The sequence below is a fragment of the Brachyistius frenatus genome, unplaced genomic scaffold (genome assembly GCF_029030835.1).
Source record: "Brachyistius frenatus isolate BFR_SWC_R1_liver_20210118 unplaced genomic scaffold, ASM2903083v1 Contig_305, whole genome shotgun sequence".
NCBI classification, from domain to species: Eukaryota; Metazoa; Chordata; class Actinopteri; family Embiotocidae; genus Brachyistius; species Brachyistius frenatus.
This window is the reverse complement of record NW_027210904.1, coordinates 102,359-127,968: the sequence shown is the minus strand read 5'-3', so window position 1 is coordinate 127,968 and position 25,610 is coordinate 102,359. Positions and strand designations below refer to the sequence as shown.

General features: G+C 39.4%; 3 protein-coding genes and 1 long non-coding RNA gene across 7 annotated transcripts; 1 reads left to right on the top strand and 3 right to left on the bottom strand.

The window, feature by feature from the left end:
• Positions 1-7,830: 7,830 nt before the first annotated feature.
• Positions 7,831-9,608, bottom strand: LOC138635372 (uncharacterized). 4 transcript variants are annotated; one of them, XM_069722800.1, is made up of 6 exons: positions 9,522-9,608; positions 9,032-9,201; positions 8,542-8,886; positions 8,325-8,450; positions 8,170-8,204; positions 7,831-8,053 (listed from the first exon to the last, which is right to left on the bottom strand). In XM_069722800.1, the coding sequence occupies exons 2-6, from the start codon at positions 9,072-9,074 to the stop codon at positions 7,931-7,933; spliced, it is 672 nt and encodes a 223-aa protein (XP_069578901.1). In that variant the 5' UTR covers positions 9,075-9,201; positions 9,522-9,608; the 3' UTR covers positions 7,831-7,930. The 4 variants fall into 4 exon arrangements, with proteins under 4 accessions (XP_069578901.1, XP_069578900.1, XP_069578902.1 ...); XM_069722799.1 differs by lacking the exon at positions 9,522-9,608 and having other exon boundaries at positions 9,032-9,263; XM_069722801.1 differs by lacking the exon at positions 9,522-9,608 and having other exon boundaries at positions 8,325-8,435; positions 9,032-9,263.
• A 2,943-nt stretch (positions 9,609-12,551) lies between these two features.
• On the bottom strand, positions 12,552-13,415 carry LOC138635373 (uncharacterized). Its single transcript, XR_011312132.1, has 3 exons — positions 13,372-13,415; positions 13,158-13,268; positions 12,552-13,008 (listed from the first exon to the last, which is right to left on the bottom strand). It is a non-coding gene; the product is annotated as an uncharacterized lncRNA (long non-coding RNA).
• A 4,926-nt stretch (positions 13,416-18,341) lies between these two features.
• On the bottom strand, positions 18,342-21,957 carry LOC138635385 (uncharacterized). Its single transcript, XM_069722815.1, has 7 exons — positions 21,918-21,957; positions 21,494-21,838; positions 21,297-21,338; positions 21,074-21,184; positions 20,936-20,970; positions 19,730-20,236; positions 18,342-18,435 (listed from the first exon to the last, which is right to left on the bottom strand). The coding sequence occupies exons 1-6, from the start codon at positions 21,955-21,957 to the stop codon at positions 20,114-20,116; spliced, it is 696 nt and encodes a 231-aa protein (XP_069578916.1). The 3' UTR covers positions 18,342-18,435; positions 19,730-20,113.
• Positions 21,958-22,640: 683 nt separating this feature from the next.
• On the top strand, positions 22,641-24,300 carry LOC138635384 (uncharacterized). Its single transcript, XM_069722814.1, has 3 exons — positions 22,641-22,671; positions 22,754-23,119; positions 23,852-24,300. Exons 1-3 carry the CDS (start codon positions 22,641-22,643, stop codon positions 24,298-24,300), a joined length of 846 nt encoding a protein of 281 aa, XP_069578915.1.
• The last annotated feature ends 1,310 nt before the right edge of the window (positions 24,301-25,610 follow it).

Sequence of the window (25,610 nt, the reverse complement as noted above, 5' to 3'; positions counted from 1 at the left end):
CCACTTTTAGGCCACTTTTGAATGGTTTTGAAATCCTGTTGTGTGAAGCCGTGCGTACCTAGGTTTTCATCTTCATTTCAACACAGGATGGATGGGAACTGCACTCCAGCTGCTTGGCTGTGTTCTGTCCCATCTCAGATAAATTAAGTCTGGTGCAGAGTGGACAGTTTCATTTGTCAGCTCTGCATCTTCTCATACTAGAGGGGGCGGATGTAGATTATAACAGGAAATTCACTAAACTTTACAAATCAACCTCAACATTTGAGAAGTCATTGGTGCGTGTGACTGCGATGCAGACAAGTGGAGATTTCACATATATCACTGCAGAAGCTGCTGTGTGTCACCACAGTGCAAATGCAATATTGAGCAGGTGGGATCATATACAAGTAATAGCACATTGTGATACATTATGTTTTTAATGTAGACATTCAGCACAACACAAAAGATGTGCAGTGTGTCTCTTCTGTGCTGCAGCACGCTGCGTATGGAGGCAAAAAGTAAAAATACTGTACTTAATTTTACATGTGGTTTATGTCTGTGGCTTATATAGAGGAAGTTATACAGTGACGCTAAACAGCTGAAGGCCAGTCTTACTGTAGTTTAGACTTCTAGAACAGGCTGACAGAGAATAGTGACAGTTTATAGGACACGATACATTGTTATGGGTAAAAATACCTAAATGCATCAAAATGAATTAAATGTACTCCCTTGAACCTGCTTCAACACTAAACTATGTCATGAATGTTATTGCATCATTAATAATCCTTCAGTTGTTCAATTTATAGACATTTATAAAGGCCTTTGTGCTGTGCAATGACTATGAAAGCACGTGTTGCTGATGCAGAAAACTACAGGTTACACATCCTTTTCCCTCTGAGCTGCAGTTGCTTCCTGATTCTCCGTGGTGGCAGGATACTCATTTTTTAGCAGCAGATCGCTCTGTTTCTTTGTATGGTCATCAGAGCCCAGATCCTGCAACTTAGAGTGTTTACAGTCACTCAGTCACATTCTGAAGAACAATAATGATTTTGGTCTGTTGTGGATTTTGTTCTTCATGAAGAGCTAAATTAAAGAGACAAATATTCAGGTCATCCTAAAAGTGTCCGTCAGATTGACGAATCTTTAGAGATCAAGTCCTTGTCTGATGTTTCCTGTTTCTGACAACCAGACCAATGATGACCAAAACATGGAAAACAAAGACACTACTCAGTCACACTCCTCAGCTTTGAAAGATCTTTGATCACTCGCTACTTTCAGACTTTTCTGACATTCACGTGGCGAGAAATGAATGAAGCTGAGATGTTTTGAGAAATCACTAAAAGATTCTTACTTTATATGGAAAACTATAACAGAGTGAGTTCTTACTATGGCCTTTGATGAACTTGTATGTTAAATCCACAGGAATACAGTCCAGAGTCAGATAATTCCCTGCTCTTCATTGTAGCGGATTAGGTTCATATTCGGGGCACCATTTTCTGTCTAGCAGAAAGAATCAAGATTTAATTTTAATAGGCTGTAAAGGCCGATATACAAGTGATCAGTTGACATTGTCTGAACCGTGACTTCTGCATTCAGGGATTTCTTTCAATATCTTCCAGGAAATACACAAAAACAAGTGCGTGGTCTATAAGGATATTTATTGAACAATATTTACACCAAGAATAAATTATATGAATATTTATTGTAATGTATGGATTATGGATGTGATGAACAGGATTTCTAAACTTTAGCGGAGTGATGGTGGGAACGAATAATAGTTAAGTTCTTAAAACGGAGCTAGTTCCTGACGTAAATGAGAGATTTAAGTAATTTAGAATTGGATAAATCAGCAGACATCAACCCAATGGATCAAAGTACTCCGATAGATTCTGCCTGCTGGAGGGGGTTCCCAGTCGTCCAGACAAGCCTCTTTCCTGCGGACCTCGGTGCAGATGTCAGGGGCCTGGAGTTTGGCGTCCCGTCCAGGCTTCTTCTGCTGGTACCGTTGGGTCTTGTTTAGGATCGACGACCGGGGTGCAGTGACGCAACAGCTGTCAGCTTTGGCAAAAAGGTTCGTCTGAGCTTTATCCGGGTTGAGAGATGACTGGATTTAAATATTAATTTGGATACGGCTAAGAATAGAAGTTAATTATTCGTCCACCATGACTAAAGTCAAACACTTGTTGATATCAGTTCACAGATACTTAATACAAGTTTATATTGTTAGCCAATATGAGTAACTAAAGACAGGCAGAGAGTATGCAGATTAACTATATAAGCAAGGCTTAGGAACATCAATGATATGTACAAGTGTTATTAATTTGCATGAGAAACAAACAGAATAAAACGTTATATGCACATTATAGTTTTAGCTTGAATACTGAGCTTGTCATTGTGGAGTTGTAACAATGTTCCACTACAGGGCAGCAGACGATCATCCCTTTTTGGTTTTGTTGTGCTCCTCATTACTTTGTCATTATTTCAGAACTTCTTATGTCATTTCTGCTTCAAAGGTTACTCATAACAGCTTTACAGGTCAGTGATGTGCAGGTGTAAGAGATATATGTTGTTGGGAAAATATAAAGCCATGCATAAATGAAGCTTTACATATAAAACGTGGAGTGTTAAAAGCCTGAGTAGACACCACAGTGGAGACGGAAGGAGACATCTCCGTCTGTGGCTTTGCTGTGATCTGGTTTACAACGAGGCTGTGCAGAATATGTTTCTCATGATACAGATACCTGAAATAGTGATGCAAAGAAGGGTTTTAAAAAGCTTTTATTCATCTTTTGATGCAATCAACTAAGAAGCCAAGTAACAAAGAAAGCAGACAGGAGCAATTTTGCAAGCTTATGAATTATAGACTTTTTTTTTCAGTGTGTGACCTGACCAATTGATTTATATAAACTGATGGTACACGTGAACAAAGCATCAGTTCCCCTCTGAGCTGCAGCTGCAGGTGCTGCCTGAGTCTATCTGGTGGCTGAATAAATAACTACACTTTCCACTTCTCCCTCTGAAGCAGGCCCGCGGTGTCTGTCAGTTTTTGCATGCATAAAATTAAGTAATGGGGACCAAAAGAGGAAATCATCTTACCTCTAACTTTTACACGAATCGCGCTGAAAAGCAGGCGTGCATTTGTGTAAAATCCACAGAAATACAGCCCAGAGTCAGACGAATCCATTCGTTTGACTTTGAGAGAGAAAGTAGAGATGTTGGAGCTCATTTCAAATGATCTGTTTTGAATTCCTTCACAGTATTCAGGCTTGCTGGTAGATGCGAACATCACTGAGATGCAGCTGGGTTCGGTTTTGTCGACCAGTCTGAACCAAAATGCCACAGAATAATGGTAAAGGTTGGAGCACGTCAGAGTGACTCCATCACCCGGCTGAACCTCCACAGTCTGAAGCTCAGAACCTGAGACTGAGATCCAGCCTGAAACAACAAGATAGTTAAATAAATATATGCATGTCTTTTTTTTTTTTTTTTTAACACAAAGGTGCAATACCTCTTAATAAAATTAACGAGTTATAAATAATTGGGTTTTTATTTAAGCCTGATTAAAAGTGAGTACTTACAGAGGCTGCAGAGACTCAAAGCTGTTATCAAGGTGAAGTTCATGATTGTTCGTATGGCTGAAGTTCTGCAGTGTTCGTAACTGAAGTGAGTCTCAGGAGGAGTGCCGTTGCAACATAAACAAGAGGATGTTCATTTTTTTTCTTTTCTTTCAAACTGACGCAGAAATCCGAGCAAAAGAAGTTGTTGTCACATTTTAGGCACCAGAGGTACAAAAGAAATATTCTTTAGACTATCAGGGTTGTGCACAAAAAGGAGTGCCTGAAAAATGTAAAAAAAAAAAAAAAGAGTTTCAAAGCTGGTCAAGAGTTGCCATGTCAACCATTTAAATTATGAAAATGACCTGTTTCAGAACTGGGGATAATAGTCAGTGTTTCTACAGAAACAGAACAAGGTACTTTAATGAGCTGCATATCAAAGAGAGCATGGAACTGGACCATGGTGCAGTGATTAGCATTGTTGCCTCACAGGGAAAAGGTTCGGGGTTCGAATCTGGGCCTGGGCCTTTCTGTGTGGAGTTTGCATGTTCTCCCGGTGTCTGCATGGGATCTCTCCGGGTACTCCAGCTTCCTCCAACTGTCTAAAAAAACATGCATCTCAGGTTAATTAATTGGTGATTCTACAAATTGCCCTTAGGTGTGAAAGGGCTTTGTTTCCATCTGTCTCTATGTGCTGGCCCTGTGATAGACTGATGATCTGTCCAGCGTTTACCCTGCCTTTGCCCAAAGTGAGCTGGGATAGGCTCCAGCCCCCCCTCCCTCCCCCCCATGACCCTGCTCAGGATAAAGTGGGTATAGATGATAGATGGATATAAAGGTCTTAAATCTGCTAAAGCATTCTACATAGGCTTTTACCCATGAGTGCCAATACATGTGCAGGCTCAGGCTCATCATAAATTACAATTACATTACAGAAGTGACCATATTTTGACGAGAACCAGAGGACACCTTTCTTGTCCACCTATACCGGAAACCTGACTCCACCCCAGGCCTGTCAATCAAATTAGACACACCCCAAACATAAGTCTCTTTGAGGCCTAATATCTTAATTATGGACTGCTGGAACACTGATCAGAAGGAGTGAATTTAGCGAATAATGACTTGTTGAAGACAATGTAATGACTGGAGTCACAGTCTTTTTTTATTCCACATTAGCTTCACTCTTCAGCCCCCGAGACAATATCCATTTACATTTGCAGTCCATGGTTATAATCAACTGCTTGCACACATGACTTATAGGCTTGTTTTTTACGGGAGAGGAGTCTCTTTAACTGTGTCACTGATTAGGTTCTATCAAATGGCTGAAATCAACTGCAAAGGCCGGGAAGATATTACAGTGGAAATGGATGGGGAGATGGAAGTGCAGCCTGAGGAGCGTAGATGCCCTCATGTGGCACTTGGGAAGGTATTTTGCGTTCACAAACTGATGCACTTTGTAGAGCTGAACTGGCGCCCTGAGTCTGAGGTGGTACAGGAAGTGTGACCTGTGAGGTGAGGAGAACTGTGGTGATACAGCTCCGCAGAAGATTAATTTACCTCCACAAGCATGTTCACTTATAAATCACAATACCATAATGTAATTAATTGCATCCTCATTAAAAAGGGCTATAAGGTGAAGGGACATCAAGGATTTAATTGTGTGTGGTTCTGTATACTGAGATCTTAAGGCAAAACTTGCTGTAGCTCACTGATACAGTTTGTTACCAGTGCAACAACAAACATGTGGAGTTCATATCATGTGTATTTGTCTTTATGAATGTAACTGGGAATCATTTAAAAACTTTTACAGCGTAATTTTGAATACAAACATTTAGCATATTTAACATTGTATAATATCACTTTTATGTCCTTTGATACCTTTGATGTCATAGGGCTCCTAACCTTTACCTCAGTTGTACTCAGACCACACTGTGTTGTCTCTTCCTGTCAAACAAGTGCTGTGTACCTCACACCCTCCTCCACTGCCACAATCTTTATTTAGACACTTGAAGAAACTCTGTACACTTATTAAAGTCCTGACTGGTTCCTTTACCATTAACTTCACACAAGATTGTACAAAAATGTATGTTGAATGAACAATAACTGAGTGACTTTTCATGTACAATCCACAGAAATACAGCTTGGAGACAGACAAATTCACTTGCAGTCTGTATATTACACACAGTTGATAGAGTTGGGGTGATTTCATTGGTTAAAACAATCATTAGTTTATAGGCTTAGCGGCAGCACGGTGGTGCAGTGGTTAGCACTGTCGCCTCACAGCAAAAAGGTTCTGGGTTCGAATCCGGTCCTGGGCCTTTCTGTGCGGAGTTTGCATGTTCTCCCTGTGCTTGCGTGGGTTCTCTCCGGGTTCTCCGGCTTCCTCCCATCATCCAAAAACATGCACTTCAGGTCAGGTTACCTGGCGCCGCGGTCGTGGCAGCCTGCTGCAGCATCTCCCCCCTGAGAGCCCCCCTGCTGTAGTGAAGAAATTTCCCCTCGGGGATTAATAAAGTGTATAAAATAAAATAAAAAAATAAAAATCATCACGGCTTCTCAAATGTTGATTGTTTCTTTAAAGGAGTGAAACAGCGCCCCCCTCATTGCAATTGGCAGTAAACGTGGCTGTGTGGTCAAACGGGGTAGTGCACGTCATCACAGGAGATCATTGTCAGGTGAGGGAGGCCAGGTGGAATTAATAACCGTTGATTGGAGACCTCCTGCTGCTGCACTGAAGCTCACAAACAGTAATGACTCAGGAAAAAGTTTGTGGGAAGAAGTCACGTCAACGTGGCTCAACATTTACAAACCGATAGAAAGTTAGCAGTGCAATTCAAAGTGGAAATAACCAGGAGCGCGTTTTGTTCATTGTTGCAAATGACATCAGTTACATAAGCGTTTTTAAAACGAGTTAACTTTGTTTACAGCTAAAGCAACGTGCTTGAAGAAATCGCTGGATTGTGAAAAGGAACTGGACTTGGAAGAAGTCCACAAAACGTGCACAGAAGAGAGCTGGACATCAGCCGAAACCTTATTTATGGCGCAGGACATGATCTCACGAGGGAAATTATTTGACGCAGCTGTTGGATGTCTCGTCAATATGAAGCAAAGGGAGCCTCAACATACAGGTAAGGTAAACAAACACAACCACTATCTATTATAGTTCTGCTTACTATGTGGCTTTTAGACAGGAGTAGTATAATCTCTGAGACATTTAGTCACGTATGTGCGCTTTTATTGTCTCCCAAGTGTCATCCTCTGGTTGAAAAGGCAGTTTGTTTTGTGACCGTCACAGTATCAGCCTTTCACTATATGATTATTGTGGCCGAAATGGGTCTATTTAAATACATCCCAGCAATATCTTTTTGTAGCATAAGGCAGCTTTTATCACTCTCTGGGCCTTGGTTTCATCCCTAATTAGTTTATATACTTTGGTGGCAATTATTATTATTCTATTAACTTGATGTTCATCCTGTATCACAGGGGACTTTTGGCTGGGTCGGCGTGGAACTTTGCCAGAAAGTGTCTTCAGCGAACCCTGCTCACGCTTAATAACGCTGCTGCTTTGCTTACTGGGCTTCGCCTTACCCCGTGTTGCTTTTGTCTACAGTGCCTGAGGGCTTTGCTTGCTCTCCACATCTCTGCGGCTCTGCTTCGTGCCGTTTCGTGTCAGCATCGTGCTGCTGTTTTGTTTAAATACATTGGGTGTCTGATCGTCCCTCCTGGATGATCAGCTAATGTGAATTATTTTTTTATTTTATTAGTAGTTTGTGTTTAAAATAATATCTGATTGAACCACTGTTTTGCATATTTAATACATTATAATAAAGGATAATTGTTTGTAATGGAATCGTCAGTATAAAGAACCTGAAAGCCTTCTGAGTTCTTGATACTGTGTGGGGCAAAACTTATTCTTCAGGTGAAATTCCTAAGATGACGTTGTCGCACTCTTACTAATAATATTGGTTAATGTCCTCAAAACTCTAACCAAACCCTCCTCTCGCCACATGTAGAAAATGTTGCCTTCACATGCCTCAGACCACACTGTGCTGTCTCTTCCTGTTAAACAGGTGATGTGTATCTCTCTCATGACTCCACTGCAGCAGACCCCCACTCACTCTCACTATAAGATAATGTGACTGTCATCAGTGTCTTTACTGGCTCCTCTTCCATCAAACATCAATCATATCAGATACAGAAGACAAACAAGGAAAGAGAGAAGAAGAATCAAAACTACAGAGATTTCACACATTGCATGAACAAAGAATCTTTATTACAAATTTAGATTTTTCTTGTCATCATAACTCCTCCCATTCACCAACCATACAAACCCCCACAAGCAGATTAATATGATAAAGCATGAGATCCACTCTGCTGTTCTGGTTGTTTCAGAAGTCTTATCTTGTAGCAGCGTACACCACATTAGGCTCCAGTTCTCTCTCTGGTGTCGGCCTCCTGCGGCTTTTCGCTTTGGGACGGAAACTCGGTGCTGCATAGGTCAAGTCATTCGAGCCAACGTTCTGGAAATGAAAAGATTTACAGTCACTCATCTCACAAAATTACCTCTTAGATGATTTAAACCAGAGAATATATCAATCAAGCAATACATTTCAGTCTAAAGTTAAACTTCGATTACCTCACTGTGTTGTGGATTCTGTACGTCTTCTTGAGCTGAATGACAGAAAAAAGTTCACCTGATAGTTACTCGTTCCAAAATATTGCTTTTTAAATAAGGAGTTTGTATTTGTAAAGTTCTGCATTAGCAGCTTAAATAAAAACAAATATAAATACCTTTGTGAAATTTCCTGATTTTGACAAGCAGACTAATGATGACCATGAAGAGGAAAACAGTTAAACCTCCCAGGATCACGCTGGTAAGGTCTGTTAATCCATCAAGCACGTCTACAGGAGAGATGTCTAAATGAAACTTAATGGTTAGTATTCTACCTCCAATAAGTGCTTCTTTTAATAGTAACTTCTTAACAATCAAAAGACAGAAACTACTTACCTCGAACGTTTAAATATGTTGCACTGACAATCACCGGGTCTTCATCTTTGTAAAGACCACAGAAATACAACCCAGAGTCAGATGAATTCACTGGTTTGATTCTCAGGAAGAGGTTCGTGCTGTTTGATGTCATATTATATTTTCCATTTTGAAATCCATCGTGAAGCGAAGCGCTGCTATCAGATGAGAACATAGATGAGATCAAGCTGACGTTCGTTCCATCAGCCAGTCTGAACCAGAATATGTGAGAAGTAAAACTGCTGAAGTTGTTGCACATCAGCGTGACTTCTTCACCAGACTGGACCTCCACAGTGTAAAACTCTGAAAGTGAGACAGAGATCCAACCTGAAACAAATAAGTATTCATGAACTTCAAACTCAACATTCAAACTATACCTTGAAATTCTGATATCAAACAGTTGTCTGTCAGTTTCAGCTCTGGTTACAGGATAAAGGCTTGTTATTGATAAATCATTGTTAGATGTACTTACTGAAGGTGCAGAGTAAAGCTGGTATGAAGTTGAAGTTCACCATTGTTCGTACAGTAGGACTCCTCCACTGCAGTGTGTGCAAGTGAACTGTGCTCAGTGAGCGTGATCTCAATGTAAAGAGGTGGGGTGTTCCTTTATTCTTATGTTGGCTCAGACTGACGCTGTAAATGCTGTCAGTGAAATGATTACAAAGTAATGGGAGCAAAGAGAACAGGACAGCGTTATTATCTGGTTTGATGACACTTTAAAGTATCTCTGTTATGTTTTAGGAAACATCTTGACTGATTATTGTGGAATTATAAATGCCATAATTGAAAGTCTACATTTTGTTCACTGCTTGTGCACTAATGCTGATGTTAGTGATGAACATTGTTAAACCTGCTACAGGAGTTAAAAAAAAAGACAACTTTGATATACTTGCATGATTATAATGTGCACACAATATCAGTTAATTAAATGATTATATCTGTAAGAGCAGTTTGAATCTTACCTGGACAATGATTATTATTTGATGCATGTTTGCAAGGCTTAGGTTCCAGTGCACAGTGGAGGTCTGAGACTTTCACCTGCTGCTGTTTTCACGTCTTAAAATATGCAGCCTTTAGCAGAGTCGATGCTTTGATATGAGGCTGCGCAAGTGTACCTTGCTTCAGGCGTCATTTCAACAAAGAGCAGTGACGTAAGGCTTTGTATGCACTGACACTGTTAGCTGTGACTTGTGGTCCAGTGAGCAAGGCAAGTTTATTTGTGGAGCACATTTCAACAAGGCAATTCAAAGTGTGTCACATAAAACCATTAAAAGCATAAAAACACAAGACAAATGAAAAGAACATTTAAAAACAATGATTAAAACATTCAAAACTGATTAAAACATTAAGCAAGCTAAAAATAGGATTGAAGTTACAGTGCAGTTTAATACATAAGATACAGTAGTCGTACTTACAGTAGTGAAATGCAAAAAATGAATCAACATCCTCAAATCTGGTTTAGTGAAAGGCAGCAAATAGAAAAGTCTTCAGTCTTGATTTAAAGGAGCTGAGAGTTGCAGCAGACCTGCAGGTTTCTAGGATTTTGTTCCAGATATGTGGAGCATAAAATCTGAACGCTGCTTCTCCATGTTTAGTTCTGAGTTTGGGACCAGAAAGCAGACCAATCCCAGACGACCCAGGTGGTTCATGAGGTAACGGCAGATCAGAAATGTATTTTGGCCCTAAACCATTCAGTGCTTTATAAATCAACAGCAGGATTTTAACATCGCTTCATTGTTCGACAGGAAGATGCTGTAAAGATCTCCGAACTGGAGTGATGTGATCCACAGTGACACTGTTTGAGATTGATTTACTACAAACAGGATGCAACCTGATGAAAAGCATCACCATATTAGCAGCTTTTAGCAGTGGAGCAATGACAGAAAACTTCATTGTCAGGGCAACTGTCAATCACGATACACTGTGATTATTTAAATGCTGATTGTATTATCAAATCTCAATAGTTGTAGGATCGACGATACTTAAGAATGGCAATACATATTAAATCACCACCAAGTTTCATGCCAGCAGTGAATGGGAAGATAAGCACATCCCAGCTCGGCCTTTTCATGGAGCTTCCAGTTTGTAAGGGCATCCTGCTGGGTTCAGATGTTTACTCTCTGCTGTCATCTTTAAAAAATGTGTTTTGGAGACCGTTTTTTTTATCTCCCACTTCTCAATGAAATATACTGTTAAAGTCATACAAGTCACACATGTCCTGTGACCGTATCTGAGTTGAAATAATTGAACTTCTATTTGCAACCTGGGTCTTCAGAAGTGTCTCTGTCCCTGTTGGAGTAGAACCTGTGATCGAGAAGGGCGGGGTTTGCTTGTAGATTCAGTGGGAGTATTGAGTGTAAGAGAGGAGAGATGCCAACACTTGCATGGCTTTACAGAAAACACGAGTAATGGAAAACGTCAACATTAGACTGATTGTTAGAATGAAGCTTATCTTATGAGTGATTGTTGAGTAGTTGCTATAATAACGTGATTTTTTTTTCTTTCTCTTTTCTCTCAACATGTAGAGCTTGGAGCAGACGGAGTGGTTTCATATGTGGCCATAAAAGGCTCACGCTGCTTTGGGCATTTCGCAGGTTCACACGTTTTGTAGACGCTTAAACACGATGTGAAAATCAGGTAGACGCGAGTCTGTCAGAGGTGAAAGATACAAACGTCTCAATAATGAACATAGTATTTGTCACCGTAGCACACAACAGCGAGGTTGTGAGGCTCACTTATTTGAATAAATACAACTCACTCTTTTTGAAAAAGATTCTATTTTTATTCAGACGTGCTGCAAATTAACATTTCAGTTAAATACATCCAACATCCACGTTGATGTTTTGAATCTATACAAATGTACAATTTGATCCCTTTGTTTAACTGAAGTAAGTCGGCCAGTATTCACTGCTTCATTTCAGACTTCATTCTTCCAAAGCTTTGAGCTACGAGGACCACACTGGACCGTCTCTTCCTGTCACCTCACTCATCCACAACTATTACTATAAGTCACTCTGGACACATGACAATGTGCTTATTTCCTCCTTAATAGTATTAATCCCACAAGTCTCATCCAAACGACAAATGAACAAGGCATCAGTTCCACTCTTGAGTCCAGTTGCTTCCTCCGTCTATCTGGTGGCAGCGTACACAACATTTGGCTCCATCTCTCTTCTTCTTGCTTTTTGACAAAAACTCACTGTGGCATAGTTCAAGTCACCAGAGCCCATTATCTGCAAACACCAATAGAGTATTTATAGTCAGTCATCTCGTATATCATCATAGTACATTGTTTATACTGAAATTGGATTCACCTCATTCTGCTGTGGATCTTTTTCTTCACCATCAGCTGAGTGACAAAGATACAGAATACATCTGGTCAGATGATTGACAATCATTGTAAAATCTTTTGGTGGCAGGTGGTCTGTATACGATTTTATAGGTTTTAATTCAAGGTTAAAGGTCAAGTATCCAGCAAGGTAACATCACACTATCATTGTTAACATGTTGCGACACAGAGCAGCAAGTTTCAGTTCTGTTTGGTAGCGGTGCCGTTACAGAGGTTTCTCCACATCTGCAGTTCAATTTCATGAATAAAGGGTGATTACACTTCACCTCTTGTGCCAAAATGAAAGAAGTTAGAGTACTTTATGAAATTTTTCGGACCAGCATGTTTTGAGCTCGATCCATACTAGCTAATAAAAGTCAGGATACATCTATTTAGTCATCTGAAAAAGCTATTAAGTCAGTGAAAATGATAAACATGGTTTTTAGAAAAATCAATCGGCTATGCTGGTGTAAATGTTGAAATGTCCATGAATTATATTCCAGCTCCTCGCTGATTCTTGCTTCAAAGACAAATCAAGTGCCTTGTTCCAGGAAGATAAAAAAACAACCTCAGATTCTTGCTCAGCTTGGCATCTCAAAAGTTGGTTACATTGATTACTTATTTCTGGTTTATGGATTACAATCCTTTTGCAAAGGGCTCCTTTTTAGAAAGGTTTTTTTCTTGACACCATAAAAGCCATACAGCGCCTCGGAGTATATCCACATGATGCAGCATCAGCTCCAGTTGTCTCCAGACTCTATCTGGTAGCAGCGTAAATAACATTTGCATCTGGCTGCCTTCTCTTAGCTCTTGGTTGAAATTGAACAGCAGCGTAGTTCAGGTCATCAGAGCCACGGTTCTGTGAAAATAACATTTACAGTCTTATTATGGTAAATAATACATGCTATTAACAAGAGCTCATTACAAATCCCTATAAAATTATTAATTTTTTTTTACTGTTAAAATGTTTTTACTCTCACTAATAGACAAACTGCATCTTTCCTTTTACTAATTGTTCCACATATACACCATACAAATATATTTATAAATATACACATAATGAATAAATGTTGAAGTTGTATTCACCTTGTTTTGCTCTGCATTGTGTTCTCCTCTGAGAGCTGAGGGACAGAAACAATACATCCGCTCAGTTGATTGTCGTCTTCGGTGAAACAGTTTTGCTTTTTTAAAATTTGTATTAAGAATATTGACACAACTTCAAGAGAATGCTTAAAATAAAAACACTCGCACTGTGGCTCCTTTAAAGTACCTGTCTGAAGTTTCTTGTTTTGGACAATCAGACCAATGATGACCATTACAAGTAAAACGGTCAGAACTCCCAAGGTCACACTCGTCCATTTTGTTGTTCTGCCAGACTTTTCTGCAAGACAAATCATTAAGTTAGCTTCTGTTTTTACTTTACAGACTTGAGACATGGCTGAATTTTGATCTACTGCCCAATGAAAAATTAAAAAAAATCTTACCAGTACATTTGCTGTTTATTTCACCATGAATCTCGTCTCTGCCTTTTTACAAAAATAAAAATCATGTTAGCCTGGATTTTATTTTGGCTACATGATTTGAAAATAAAATTAAGTAATGTGAACCAAAAGAGGAAATCATCTTACCTCTAACTTTTACACGAATCGCACTGAAACGTAGGCGTCCACTTATGTAAAATCCACAGAAATACAGCCCAGAGTCAGACGAATCCATTTGGTTCCCTTTGAGAAACAAAGTAGAGATGTTGGAGCTCATTTCAAATGAGGTTTTGAATTCCCTCACAGTATTCAGGCTTGCTGGTAGATGTGAACATCACTGAGATGCAGCTGGGTTTGGTTTTGTTGACCAGTCTGAACCAAAATATCACAGAATCACCTTTTGGAAAGGTTGGAGCATGTCAGAGTGACTCCGTCACCCGGCTGAACCTCCACAGTCCGAAGCTCAGAACCTGAGACTGAGATCCAGCCTGAAACAAACAGCAGAGACAAGAAGAGAGTAACTTTAAAGCAACATGAAGTTAAATAATACCTCGTCATCAAACTTGGCAAGTAATAAGCAAATCTATTTAATTTATGATGGGTTAAACAGAGTAATTAAGAGTCAGTACTTACAGAGGCTGCAGAGACTCAAAGCTGTTGTCAGGGTGAAGTTCCACATTGCGCTGAGGACTGAAGCTCTGCAGTGTCCGTAATTGATGTGAGCCACAAGAAGGGTGTTCTCAATGTCAGGAGGTGGAGTGTTTGTGTTGCTGAACCTGTTGCTCAGACTTGGCCATGCACATCCTTTCAGAAAAATGGGAACTGTTTAGGTTATTTTAAGTGAAGCACCTGCATCAACACTTAGACAGTATTATTACATAAGTGATATTCAAACCGAAGTATATACAATGAACAAAAAATAAAATAACCTTCTCTGCAAGTTGACTTTCTTCAACTGGTGAAGTTGGCAGTTTACGTCACAACCTCCCCTTTTGTTTTTCAGTTATGGTGTTGAATAACGACCAAGAGTGTTTTTGCAATACATTTTTGTTATGAAGTGGTGTTTGAACGGACCCAAATGTACACACAGCAGATGACTTGATGTAAAATAGGTTTATTCTCAACACTGAACAGGTGAATAGTCCAGAGGTTTGTGCGTGAGGACAGAGGGAAGTCCAGGATGGCTGTAAGTCAACAACAGTCACTACCGACCCGGGATCCTACCGGGCCTCAGGTCCCTGAGACCTGTGCAGGCTGGTGAGAGTGTCCTCGTAATTCTCACCGGGGCTGAGGCAGAATAGAAGGAAAAACAGACGGGGATCCCGACACATTTTGATGTCAGTGAAGTTCTCGCTTCACCATTTCATCCTATCAGACATTGGTGTGAGATTTGTCATAATTTGTGAATGAATTCAAGAGTTATACCTACAAAGCTTTTTTTTTTTTTTTTTTTTTTTAAGTCCCAGTGACCTTTGACCTCAGAATTCTAATCTGTTTGTGAATGTTTGTGCCGAACTAGAAGAAATTCCCTCGAGGCGTTCCAGAGATATTGCATTCACAATAATAAGATGAAGTCACAGTGACCTTGACCTCTGACCTCTGATCACCAAAATCTATTCAGTTCATCATTAAGTCAAAGTGAAAGATTGTGCCAAGTTTGAAGAAATTCTTCAGAGTGCGTTCGAGAATGGGATGGACGGACAAACCAGAAACATGATACAACCAGCTACGGCCATCGCTGGTGTAAAGGCAGAAAAAGAGTTTTGTGTTGAGAACAAAGTTATAATAACAACCATGAATGATGTTCTTAAGATATGAAAAAGATGTGCGACTGGACATCTTTGAGATGTGCAAACAAGCTTGTTTGGAAGCAGGCCCGGGAAGTTGATCATCAAATTTAGATAAAAAGAAAAAAGTGTTTCTAATTTTCTACAGTAAGACTGCGAGAGGTGAGGTGGTAGGAGGAGTCGTTAATTTGCTGCATGTCGGAGGCTTAATGTATCCTGCTTTTTTTTAGTTTTTTTAGTAGCATCGTTCTTGAACTTGAAAACTGCGAGGCCTTTGTGTGTGTGGTTACGGTTGGAAACCAGTCTTCCTGTGGTTGAGACTTTACTGTTGCTATTTACTGACTGCTGGTTAGTTTCTGGTTAGTTTCACTACTTGTTTTTACCAAAACAACTACACAAATATATCCACAGGTTGTATTTATTTTTCTTTAAAAATAAAACGTGTGACCAAAATAAGGCTGGCGTTTACTTCTGTTTAGATGTACTCATTTCTGACACACTGACATCTCTTCCTGTCAAGGGATGTGTACCTCTCTCAGAACTTCACTGTCAGTTTAGACAGTTTTGGATCAGTGTCCAAACGGTAAGTGAAGAAAAAATAACATCATTAACTTACGTACTAGTACATTATTCCAAGACCCAGATTCTTCTGGTGACAAGAACATCTTGACAAAACATCTAAAATCACATTTGATCCAGGACTGGCAGGAAAAACATCATTATGTAGGGGAACATAACAACACAGTATCATGCAAACTAAAGAAAAAAGGTTTTTGCCATCTATAAAATACACCACCTGTTACCTGCTACTCAGCAGCGCCGTGCTTAATGCTGCCATTTGTGGCCTGAAGCTATATTTCAGTAATAGTGATTCAAATGCTTTTCTTGTTAACATCGCATTCAGACAGAAACTACTTGTGGTCATTACATTTTGCCTGCTAAAAACTTAGTCTGGACTTTGTAACATGCCTGCTTGGAATTTGATAACGCATGTGGTGTGACGGTCTTGATCTGGACAGCATTTTAAGTTGCTTCATTTGCAGCATGAATACGATTGGAGTCTCCTCTTTCTTGTTTTTTGGATGGAAAATCCAGAATCTGCAGAGCCAGGAAATTTTCACATACATGACCTTACCACAAACAATACAATGATGAATGAACAAATACTGACTTGCAGTGACGGAAGTAACTCGCACGTCATTATACACCACATCTTAGTTTTTTTATTTTTTTAAATGGTCATGGTGGATGGAAAATTCAGTCCTTTTAACTTGCCTGTTTGGTATCGTGCATGATTATTCACATAATGTGATGGTTTGAGGTGAGGTGGTTTTATCGCTGATAGGATTCTAACTAATCTAACACTGTCGTATTTTTAAAAGATGGGAGGGAAGCTTTGGTGTGAGAATAATACAGCGTTTGTTGTACGTGGTTTTGTATTGCAGAGAGCTGAAGGCTAGTTTGTGGCTTCCGTTTTGACTGATAAACACAGTGCTGTCATCACATTGGAAAATAACAGGGGGAGAGGACACATGTCTTGCTGCTTGTGCGCATGTGCATGCATACGCTACTTTGAATTTTTTTATATACACAGTCATTGTGTCAGGATACTATAAGACACGATAAAAAAAAAATAGGTCACAAAATGCAATCAAATAGATAAAAATAGCCTATTTGAAACATGAATATATGTTTGATCTTAAACTCCAATAGAAATGTAGATTAAACCACACTGTCCTGTTCCTGTCAACAACTTTGACAGTTATCAGTGAGGTTTGCTGGAGGAAGAGCTACCAAAGGACAAACGTGTTTTTCTCCTCTTTTAGATGACGACAAGACCAACAAATTAAAGATGGACTGAGAGCAGGAGAGAGAGATAACGGAGAATCAAAACTAAACTACTTTAACCAGTTCCTATTGATCTCTCATGCTTCGTTAAACAATAATGTATGCACATGCTGCTGCCTGCACCTATTCACAAATAGAAAAAGAAGGCTGTATTTGTCTTAGAGTGAAAGTGGTGAAATAAATAGTAACCTTATGCGGGATCTGTGACTTTTGTAGTAGCCTAACTGTCATGATGCTATATAATCCAGTTGCTCCCACATGTTTGTGTATCAGGAGACTAGTTGGTTTGTATAACATCCACAGCAACGACATGTTCATAAAGTAGCGTTACTCTAGGTAAGTCATTTGATGTTTGTGGCCGGGGCTGCAGTCTTCTTGTAATGGAGAGTTTATTTTCATCTCATGCAGACAATGTTTGTCCTCACAGGGTGCTGCGTTATAACAAATCTGCACAGATTCAAAGGCTGATATAGTTTAGTCAAAAAGCAAGTTGACTTTTGCTGCTTGTTAGTTTGCTTTGAAGCTCGACAGACTGCAGAGGCCATGTGCTCAGACCACACTGTGCTGTCTCTTCCTGTCTTACCTTCAGTCTCAGAGTCCAGTTCATAATTGGATTCATCATTATCTGTAAAGAAACCTGGTCAGTATCTTATCTAATGCTGTTGATTTCCTGTTTGTCTTGAGGCTGTTTTTAAGCTGCCGTGATAATAAATTTGAGATATAGTGTATATTGTAGATAAAAACTAAACTAAAAGTATTAAGGCGTGACCACGTTCTTACCTGGAATTCTTAATTCTGTTGCGTTGGCAATGACTGTATGTGACTTTATGTAAAATCCACAGAAATACAGCCCGTAGTCCGATAAGTCCACCAGCTTGATTTTAAGGAAGACAGTGGTGACATTGGAACTCATTTCAAATTTTCCATTTTTAAATCCATCACAGTACGAAGCTGCACTGTTGAAACCGAACATAGATGAGATACAGCTGACTTTAGTTCTGTTGACCACTCTGAACCAGTCAGTCAGAGTTGCAATACTGGAACCGTTGGGGCACATCAGCGTGACTTCCTCACCAGGCTGGACCTCCACAGTCTGAGTCTCAGAGCCTGAGACTGAGATCCAGCCTGAAACAAACCACACAGATAATATCAGATTTATCCCTGAGCGTGCAGTTTAAAAGTTACTCTAATAGGACAACTTCAGTCGTTAATTCTCTTTAAACAGTTTTTTAACAGTTTTAAATTGTGATGGGTTGCTCGTGGTGCTGAGAATAACGGAGTTGTGGTACTTACTGAGGCTGCTGAGAAACAAAGATGCCATCAAAATGAAGCTCCTCATCGTGTGTTTCACCGTACCACTGCAGGGATAGTTTGTGCCTCTCAGCTCCTATAAAGGCATTTAGAGGGGCGGGGTGTTGTGTTTCATCTTCACCTGACAATGCAAGGAAATGCGACGTCTTTGCATACATTTTAGCTGCAGTAAATATTCAGTAACATTAATGTTACTTAAGTTTATTGCTTGGAGACTCAACATTTTATGTTTCCATGTTACTTCTTTGTCAGATGTAATTTGAAACCAAGTTTGTCACAAACAATTGCAGAAGCACGAAGAACAACACCTCAACAGTCCCTGCAGTTTTATACAAGTGTCCTCATCTTGTCCCTGTTATTTATTTCCATATGAGTCCACTGAGCAATAACACTGAGTCTTTCAGGATGTCGCAAGATGTTGAGTCTTGACATGCGTTTCCATCCACCTGGGTTCATGTACATTTTTGGGTATAACTAAATATGAGTGGAAACATCATAAATTTGTGACAAGTTCCTTTCAGTTTTGGAGAAATGGAAGAATTGCCAGACAAAATATGACCAAGTGCAGCGTAAAAATCACGATCTATACCGATCATTGAAAAGATGTGAACAAATAACATCTTTTTTGTTTTCCCTATTGTTTGAGGATCGGTTGGTTGGTCCACCACTTTATTCCAGACCAAGATGTCTTTACAGCTGTTGAACTGATTGCCATGATTTTTTTTTTTTCTTTCCAACATTCATGATCCACAGGGGATGGAGCCTCCTGACTTTGGTCACCCTGTGACTTGTCCTCTACACCAACATGCAGATGACTCTTGTAGTTCTGAGAAATCTCAAACAGCTATCGTAAAACACTGCAGTGATGTTGGTACTCAGCTGCAGCACTGCAGTGCCTCAGCACAAAGTCACAAAGCCACTAGCAGCGCTGTGCTCTCCGTCTTGTTTAACATCTTGCAGTTTGTTCTCTTGATTATATGAATACCAGTTGTTTATTCCAGTTTACTTCCTGGTGATCGAGTGAAACTACTTCAGTAACATCTGTCAATGTTCAGGACCTGACAGCTGAGAATGGAACCTGAGATTATGGCTGAGTACATTCAAAATGGAGAGCTGTGGTCTCTGGCAGAAATGATATTGATGTATTGTTAAGTAGTTTGTGTAAAGTTATTGAGTGGAGTGATTTAATAGTGTCAGATAAGATAGACATTGTTTAAAGGAGTATTTTTGTTATCTGTGGTGGAGACTTTTTTTTGACTCACTACATTTGTCACCTCAGGGAACTAGTTTGTTCAGTTGTTATTTTCTTTTATTTACAAATGTGTAATTACAGCAGCCAGTGTGATTTAATCATAATCATGATCCTTTGATACTTTCTTAAACAGTTTTGACTTTAGATGCCTCGTGGTTTTTACCTCTGTTGCTCTCAGACCACATTGTGCTGTCTCTTCCTGTCAGAGAATCATGTGTATCTCACTCCTCCCACAGCAGACCATTTCACTCTCCTCATGAGAGAGTCTGACAGTCATCAGTTCCCTCTCTGACTCCTCCTCCATCACACTTCAAGTGTGGTCTTGTTTCCTCTCAAAGGGCGAGCAAATAAGAGACTTTGACAGCAGTAGAGACAAAAAAACTAAAGATGTTCAGAAAGAGTGAAAATGGGGACACAAACACAGCCTGAACACACAAACATGATTCAAATGTTATTATTTGTCAATGACACACACAAATACATCAGCAGGTGGATATGATAAATCATCAGTTCCCCTCTGAGCTGCAGTTCCTGGTTCTTCCTGAGTCTATCTGGTGGCAGCATACACAACATGCGGCTCCAGCTCTCTCTCTGATGCACGCCTGCGGCTTCTCTTTGGCTTTGCCTGGAAACTTAGAGCTGCGTAGTTCAGCTCATCTGGACTCATATTCTGAAAATCAGAACATTTACAGTCACTTATTGTAAAACTTCAGTTGAGTTTGCTAAAAATCTTATAAATTGTCCAATATTTGGGTTGCACCAAAAAAGAATCATGCAAACAAGATTTTTTTTAAAATATAATCATACTTCAGTTCATTCTAATTTAAACAATGAAACCAGATCTGCACAAATTGAATGAGTTCAACTACAAGCTGAATATTTAAATACGACAAAGATTTACGGGGGTCACATTGAATTGTGAAATTATGACTTTGCTACCATTTGGTGTTTGCAGCCGTACTTCGGAGACTATATGCAGCTAGTTGTTAGGTTATAACGACACAGCAGAAAGACATTTTTATTTCTTGATAGAATAACATTCAACGTGGTTCAGAGGTGAAAAACACAACCAGTCTGGGGAAGAAGGCTACGACTCAGTTTGCTTAAATTAAAACTAGCGGAACCACTAATACTGCAAAAAATATTATTTAAAACATTTTTCAAAAGTCAGCAACTGTTAGTTCAAAGTTTAAAGATAACGGTTTCAATAGAGTTTAAAAAATGTTAGAGGATGAAAGCTTATGACTGCGTACTTGGCTGAACTTTTTTGATGCCACATGCAGCGGTTATTCACAAACTAATCACATGTTTAAATACAACTTTTATACCTGAACACGAAATGTATACAAGTATAAAAAAAAGTGTTTACCTTGCCCGTCTCTGGCTGTGGCTCTTCAATGTCGGCTAAATGTCAAGTACAAAAGTTTCATTACTTAATTATTACAGAACAAAAAATTGTGCTTTGGATTTGTCCATCAGCTAACAAGAGGATGTGCAACAACTGTACCTGTCTGAAGTTTCCTGATTTTTACAGCCAGAACAATGACGACTAAAGTGAGGGAAACAGTCAGACCTCCCAGGATCATGCTCAGTAGGTCGGTCATTCCTTTAGACTTTTCTACAAAAAACAATAGACATTTTAATCTTGTTGCTTTTGATATGGTTATTATTAAAATTACTAAAGTAATGTGCTCAGTTAAAAAATATTTAGAGGAGAAAAAGAACCTTACCTTCAGTCTCAGAATCCAGTTCATAATTGGATTCATCATTATCTGTAAAGAAACCTGGTCAGTATCTTATCTAATGCTGTTGATTTCCTGTTTGTCTTGAGGCTGTTTTTAAGCTGCTGTGATAATAAATTTGAGATATAGTGTATATTGTAGATAAAAACTAAACTAAAAGTATTAAGGCGTGACCACGTTCTTACCTGGAATTCTTAATTCTGTTGCGTTGGCAATGACTGTATGTGACTTTACGTAAAATCCACAGAAATACAGCCCGTAGTCCGATAAGTCCACCAGCTTGATATTAAGGAAGACAGTGGTGACATTGGAACTCATTTCAAATTTTCCATTTTTAAATCCATCACAGTACGAAGCTGGACTGTTGAAATCGTACATAGAGGAGATACAGCTGACTTTAGTTCTGTTGACCACTCTGAACCATTCAGTCTGAGTTGTAGTACTGGAACCGTTGTGACACATCAGTGTGACTTCCTCACCAGGCTGGACCTCCACAGTCTGAGTCTCAGAGACTGAGACTGAGATCCAGCCTGAAATACAGCAGAGACAACATCAGATTTATCCTTTGCTCCCCCCCCCCCTCCTCATTTTAAGGACATTATGATGCACTATGGTGGTAAGGATTGGTTGTGATTTTTCCAATAGTCATTTAATCATAAAAATGGAACAGGTAATGCAACTATCACCTTGTTTTTTTTTTTTTTTTTTAAGGGGACATGGTAGTAATGCATTAGTACCACCAGAAGGTGGTGTTAATGCACCTCAAAGCTGTAGCAAACCACTTCCAAGCAACAAAAGACAACACGCCACCACCAGGTGCTCGTGAAATGTAGGTCGCATTTTCAGATTAGATGCTGCTGTAGAAAGCAGAGAAACATGCAAAGACTACAATAGCTGTTAAAAAGTTCTGTGTAGACCTTCTTGGAAAATAAAAACATCAATGCAGTGCAGTGCAAACTCTGGCAGGTAAAGCTGGCGTATCATAAATTTGCCACAGCAATGCACAGACATGGGAGAGCAAAGCACCAAGCAGACGGTCCACCCACAGATCAACTATCAATGACTGTCTGTCGCCAGACGAAGTGAGTTTGATATTGGACATAAAGACATGTTTCCCATCAACCTTGTTGTATGTGTGAATGGTCTTTCTGTCTTGGTTTGTCTTGCCTTGAAAGAATCCTTAATTTCTTAAAATGACTATCTCTAACCAACAACAGTTGTATTAGCAAGTATGCTCCTCCTCCTAGCAACCAATCAAATGTAACCCCATTTTTAAGCTGTTTGCACTTTTTCTAAAAAAAAACCCATTCAGTTCCTAAGACCTCTGAGACGATGCACCTGTATACGACCCTCTGTGGAATATGTAAGTCTCAAGATAAAAGATAAGATCAATTTATTGTCAGATTACATTTCTATAACATTAAATATATTTTGTTTTGACCCAGTTCATCTGTCAGCTGTGATCCAGTCAGGAACAGTCAAACAGGACACTGGACTGAGATCTGCCACTGTTGGGGAAAATGTGACTTTACACTGCTTCTACGACAGCCAAGTGGCGATGCACTTCTCCTGGTACCAGCAACCCTTGGGAAGCAAACCGGAGCTTCTGTCTATTATTTACAAATATGATGAACGATCTGAAGTCTTCTACGGGCTGGAGAACAACCCTCGTTTCTCCGTGCAAAATAAGGAAGGAATGAATCATTTACACATCTCTGACATCCACCTCTCAGATTCTGCTACATACTACTGTGGAAGCTCACACTCCAACATGATGGAGTTTGGAGAAGGAGTCTTTCTCAGTGTTGAAGGTATTGTGCTTCTGTGTTTTCATTGTCGTTAACTTTAGATGTCCTTACTGTGTTACTTTGCTTTGAGTGCAAGATAAAAAAAAAAAAAAAAAATGCTAGTGTTTCAACAAGTGATTACGCATCAGGGATTTTGGAACACTTGATAGTTTTAGTCAGATGAACTGTCAACACCCGTCAATTTAAAGGTCCCATATTTTAGAATTTTTATTTGTCTTATTTGCAGTCTTGATATCCATAAGAACCTCTTTTTGTGGTTTTGAGGACCAGAAATCATTTCAATGTAGTCTAGCCAAGAACAAGCTATTTTGTTTGTGTCTTTAAAGCGCATTAATACCAACCACCCTCTCTTCTAATTATCTGGATCTTTCCTGAGTGACACACACTTATCACAAACTTACACAAGTCCAAACAGCACAGTTGCTCAGTACAGGCTGTCTGCATTTCTCCAGGGAATATTTTCACAGTATTGGACTACCACCTACATGAGCTTTATAATCAAAGAAATGGAAATTTGAATTTATGCAGTATGGGACCTTTTAAAGTGTGCTGTTCATAATACTTATTGTTCGGTTGTTATACATTATCACATACAAATGATTAATACACATGAAATGCAAATAAACTCCAAGATAAAAAAAATAAAAAATAAATTGTTATAGGTTGTAAATACACTTTATTTTCAAAAATCAAATATAATAAAAGCCCTTTTCTCTGAATGTTAATTCTCTTTAGGATCCAAACACCAGGAAATTGTCCAGGAACCGGCGTCCGAGGGCATCCATCCTGGTGGCTCTGTGACTTTCAATTGTACAGTACACACCGTGACCTGTGATGGAGAACGCAGTGTTTACTGGTTCAGACGTGGATCTCGCCAAGGAATTCTCCACACACACAGCGATCAGTGTGAACCCGTCTCTGCATCAGTTGTTCCCTCACAGAGCTGCGTCTACCACTTGCAGAAGATGAACCTGAGCTCCTCTGATGCTGGGACCTACTACTGTGCTGTGGCCTCCTGTGGGGAGTTGCTCTTCGGTAGTGGAAGCAAGCTGCTCATCAGCGGTGATGTTGAAGACCAAGCGGCCAACATAGGAATCTTTGTCTGGCTCTCTGTCATCAGATTTGGGATCGTCTTGTTCTTTCTAACTATTTGTCTCTTAGTTTTTGCCTGTAAAACCTTTTGAACTCCATTATGCAGAAAAGAACTCTGCGTAAATCTCTGCCACAGATTGAAAATATCAAACTCAAATCCCATCAGTGAAATGCTGAATGTACACACAGTTTTGTAAAATAACATTTTGCTTAATTAAACTGCAAATTTGACAGTGCTATTGAAGTGTGCTGTTTGTTTTACACAATGTCATTTGGTTAGAGGATAAATACTGTGGTTTAGATAAGGTGCCTCTTCAAAGTATTCACCTCCATGAAAAAGGTTAAGTTTTATTGTTTGAAGCATTGAATCAAAGTGGATTTAATGTGGCTTTTTGATCCAACACATAAAAAAGTGTAACGGTGCCCAGTAGCCCAACTTAAAACCCCTTCAGACTCAAATTTTGAATGTATGAATGAATACCTTGACACCTTGGTTTTTCTTAACCAGAGTACAGTATAACATCGGATTTTTACTAGCATAGTGAGTGATCAGCGACACATAAAAAGAGTTGTAAAACATCAATAAATGTTTAAACACATTTTTGATTGCAAAAATAGTTTACTGTTTACTGCAGTTTTTAGCAGTTACAAAATCAGAACATCCTGTTTGAAACCACACAAAAATAAATAGAGCAAAAGGTTTTAAAGAGGCACACGTACAGGAAGTTTGTCTTCTATCACTGCTGACCACAGGAGTGCTACAAAAAGAGTTGAAGGTGAGATCTGTTTCTGTGATTGGGAACCTGATGATACTACGATCTGCCCGCCGATGGTCGTAACCTGATTGCAGCACAGAGCTATCAATCAAACAGACATGCCCCCAAAAACAGTTTTGTTTTTTTTAAGCTTATTTTCTAATTAATGACGGGAAATTTTCAGATGGACCGCCAGAAAACGAATAAGTGACTTTAGCTAACAACACCGAAATAACCGTTATGATCCCTCTTCTTTTCATTTCCTTTAGTTCCTCTTTAAGTGGTGCTATCATGGCAACTGGCACTCTGCATTTTGCCAGTTTCACTGGTGGCACTCTGTTGTCTGTTTTCAATGCTATATTCAGCCTCCAAACATCCTGAACACCTCTTCAAACTCGGTTTTGATTTTCTCCATTTGTGACAGACTTCCCTAATTTGTCACAGGACACAGTTCATTTCTCAGTATGCTGTCAATGGCCAGGATATTGTAGTACTGCACTTTAATCAACTTCATGGCTTCATTCGTCTTCCTGCCCAGTAAAGGGATCCTGTAACTCTGGTCCACCACTTGAAACTCCGGTCTCTACAGGGTTTTTAATAGGGATCGACTGATTATCGGAGCCGATATTTAGCATTTTTCCGAATAT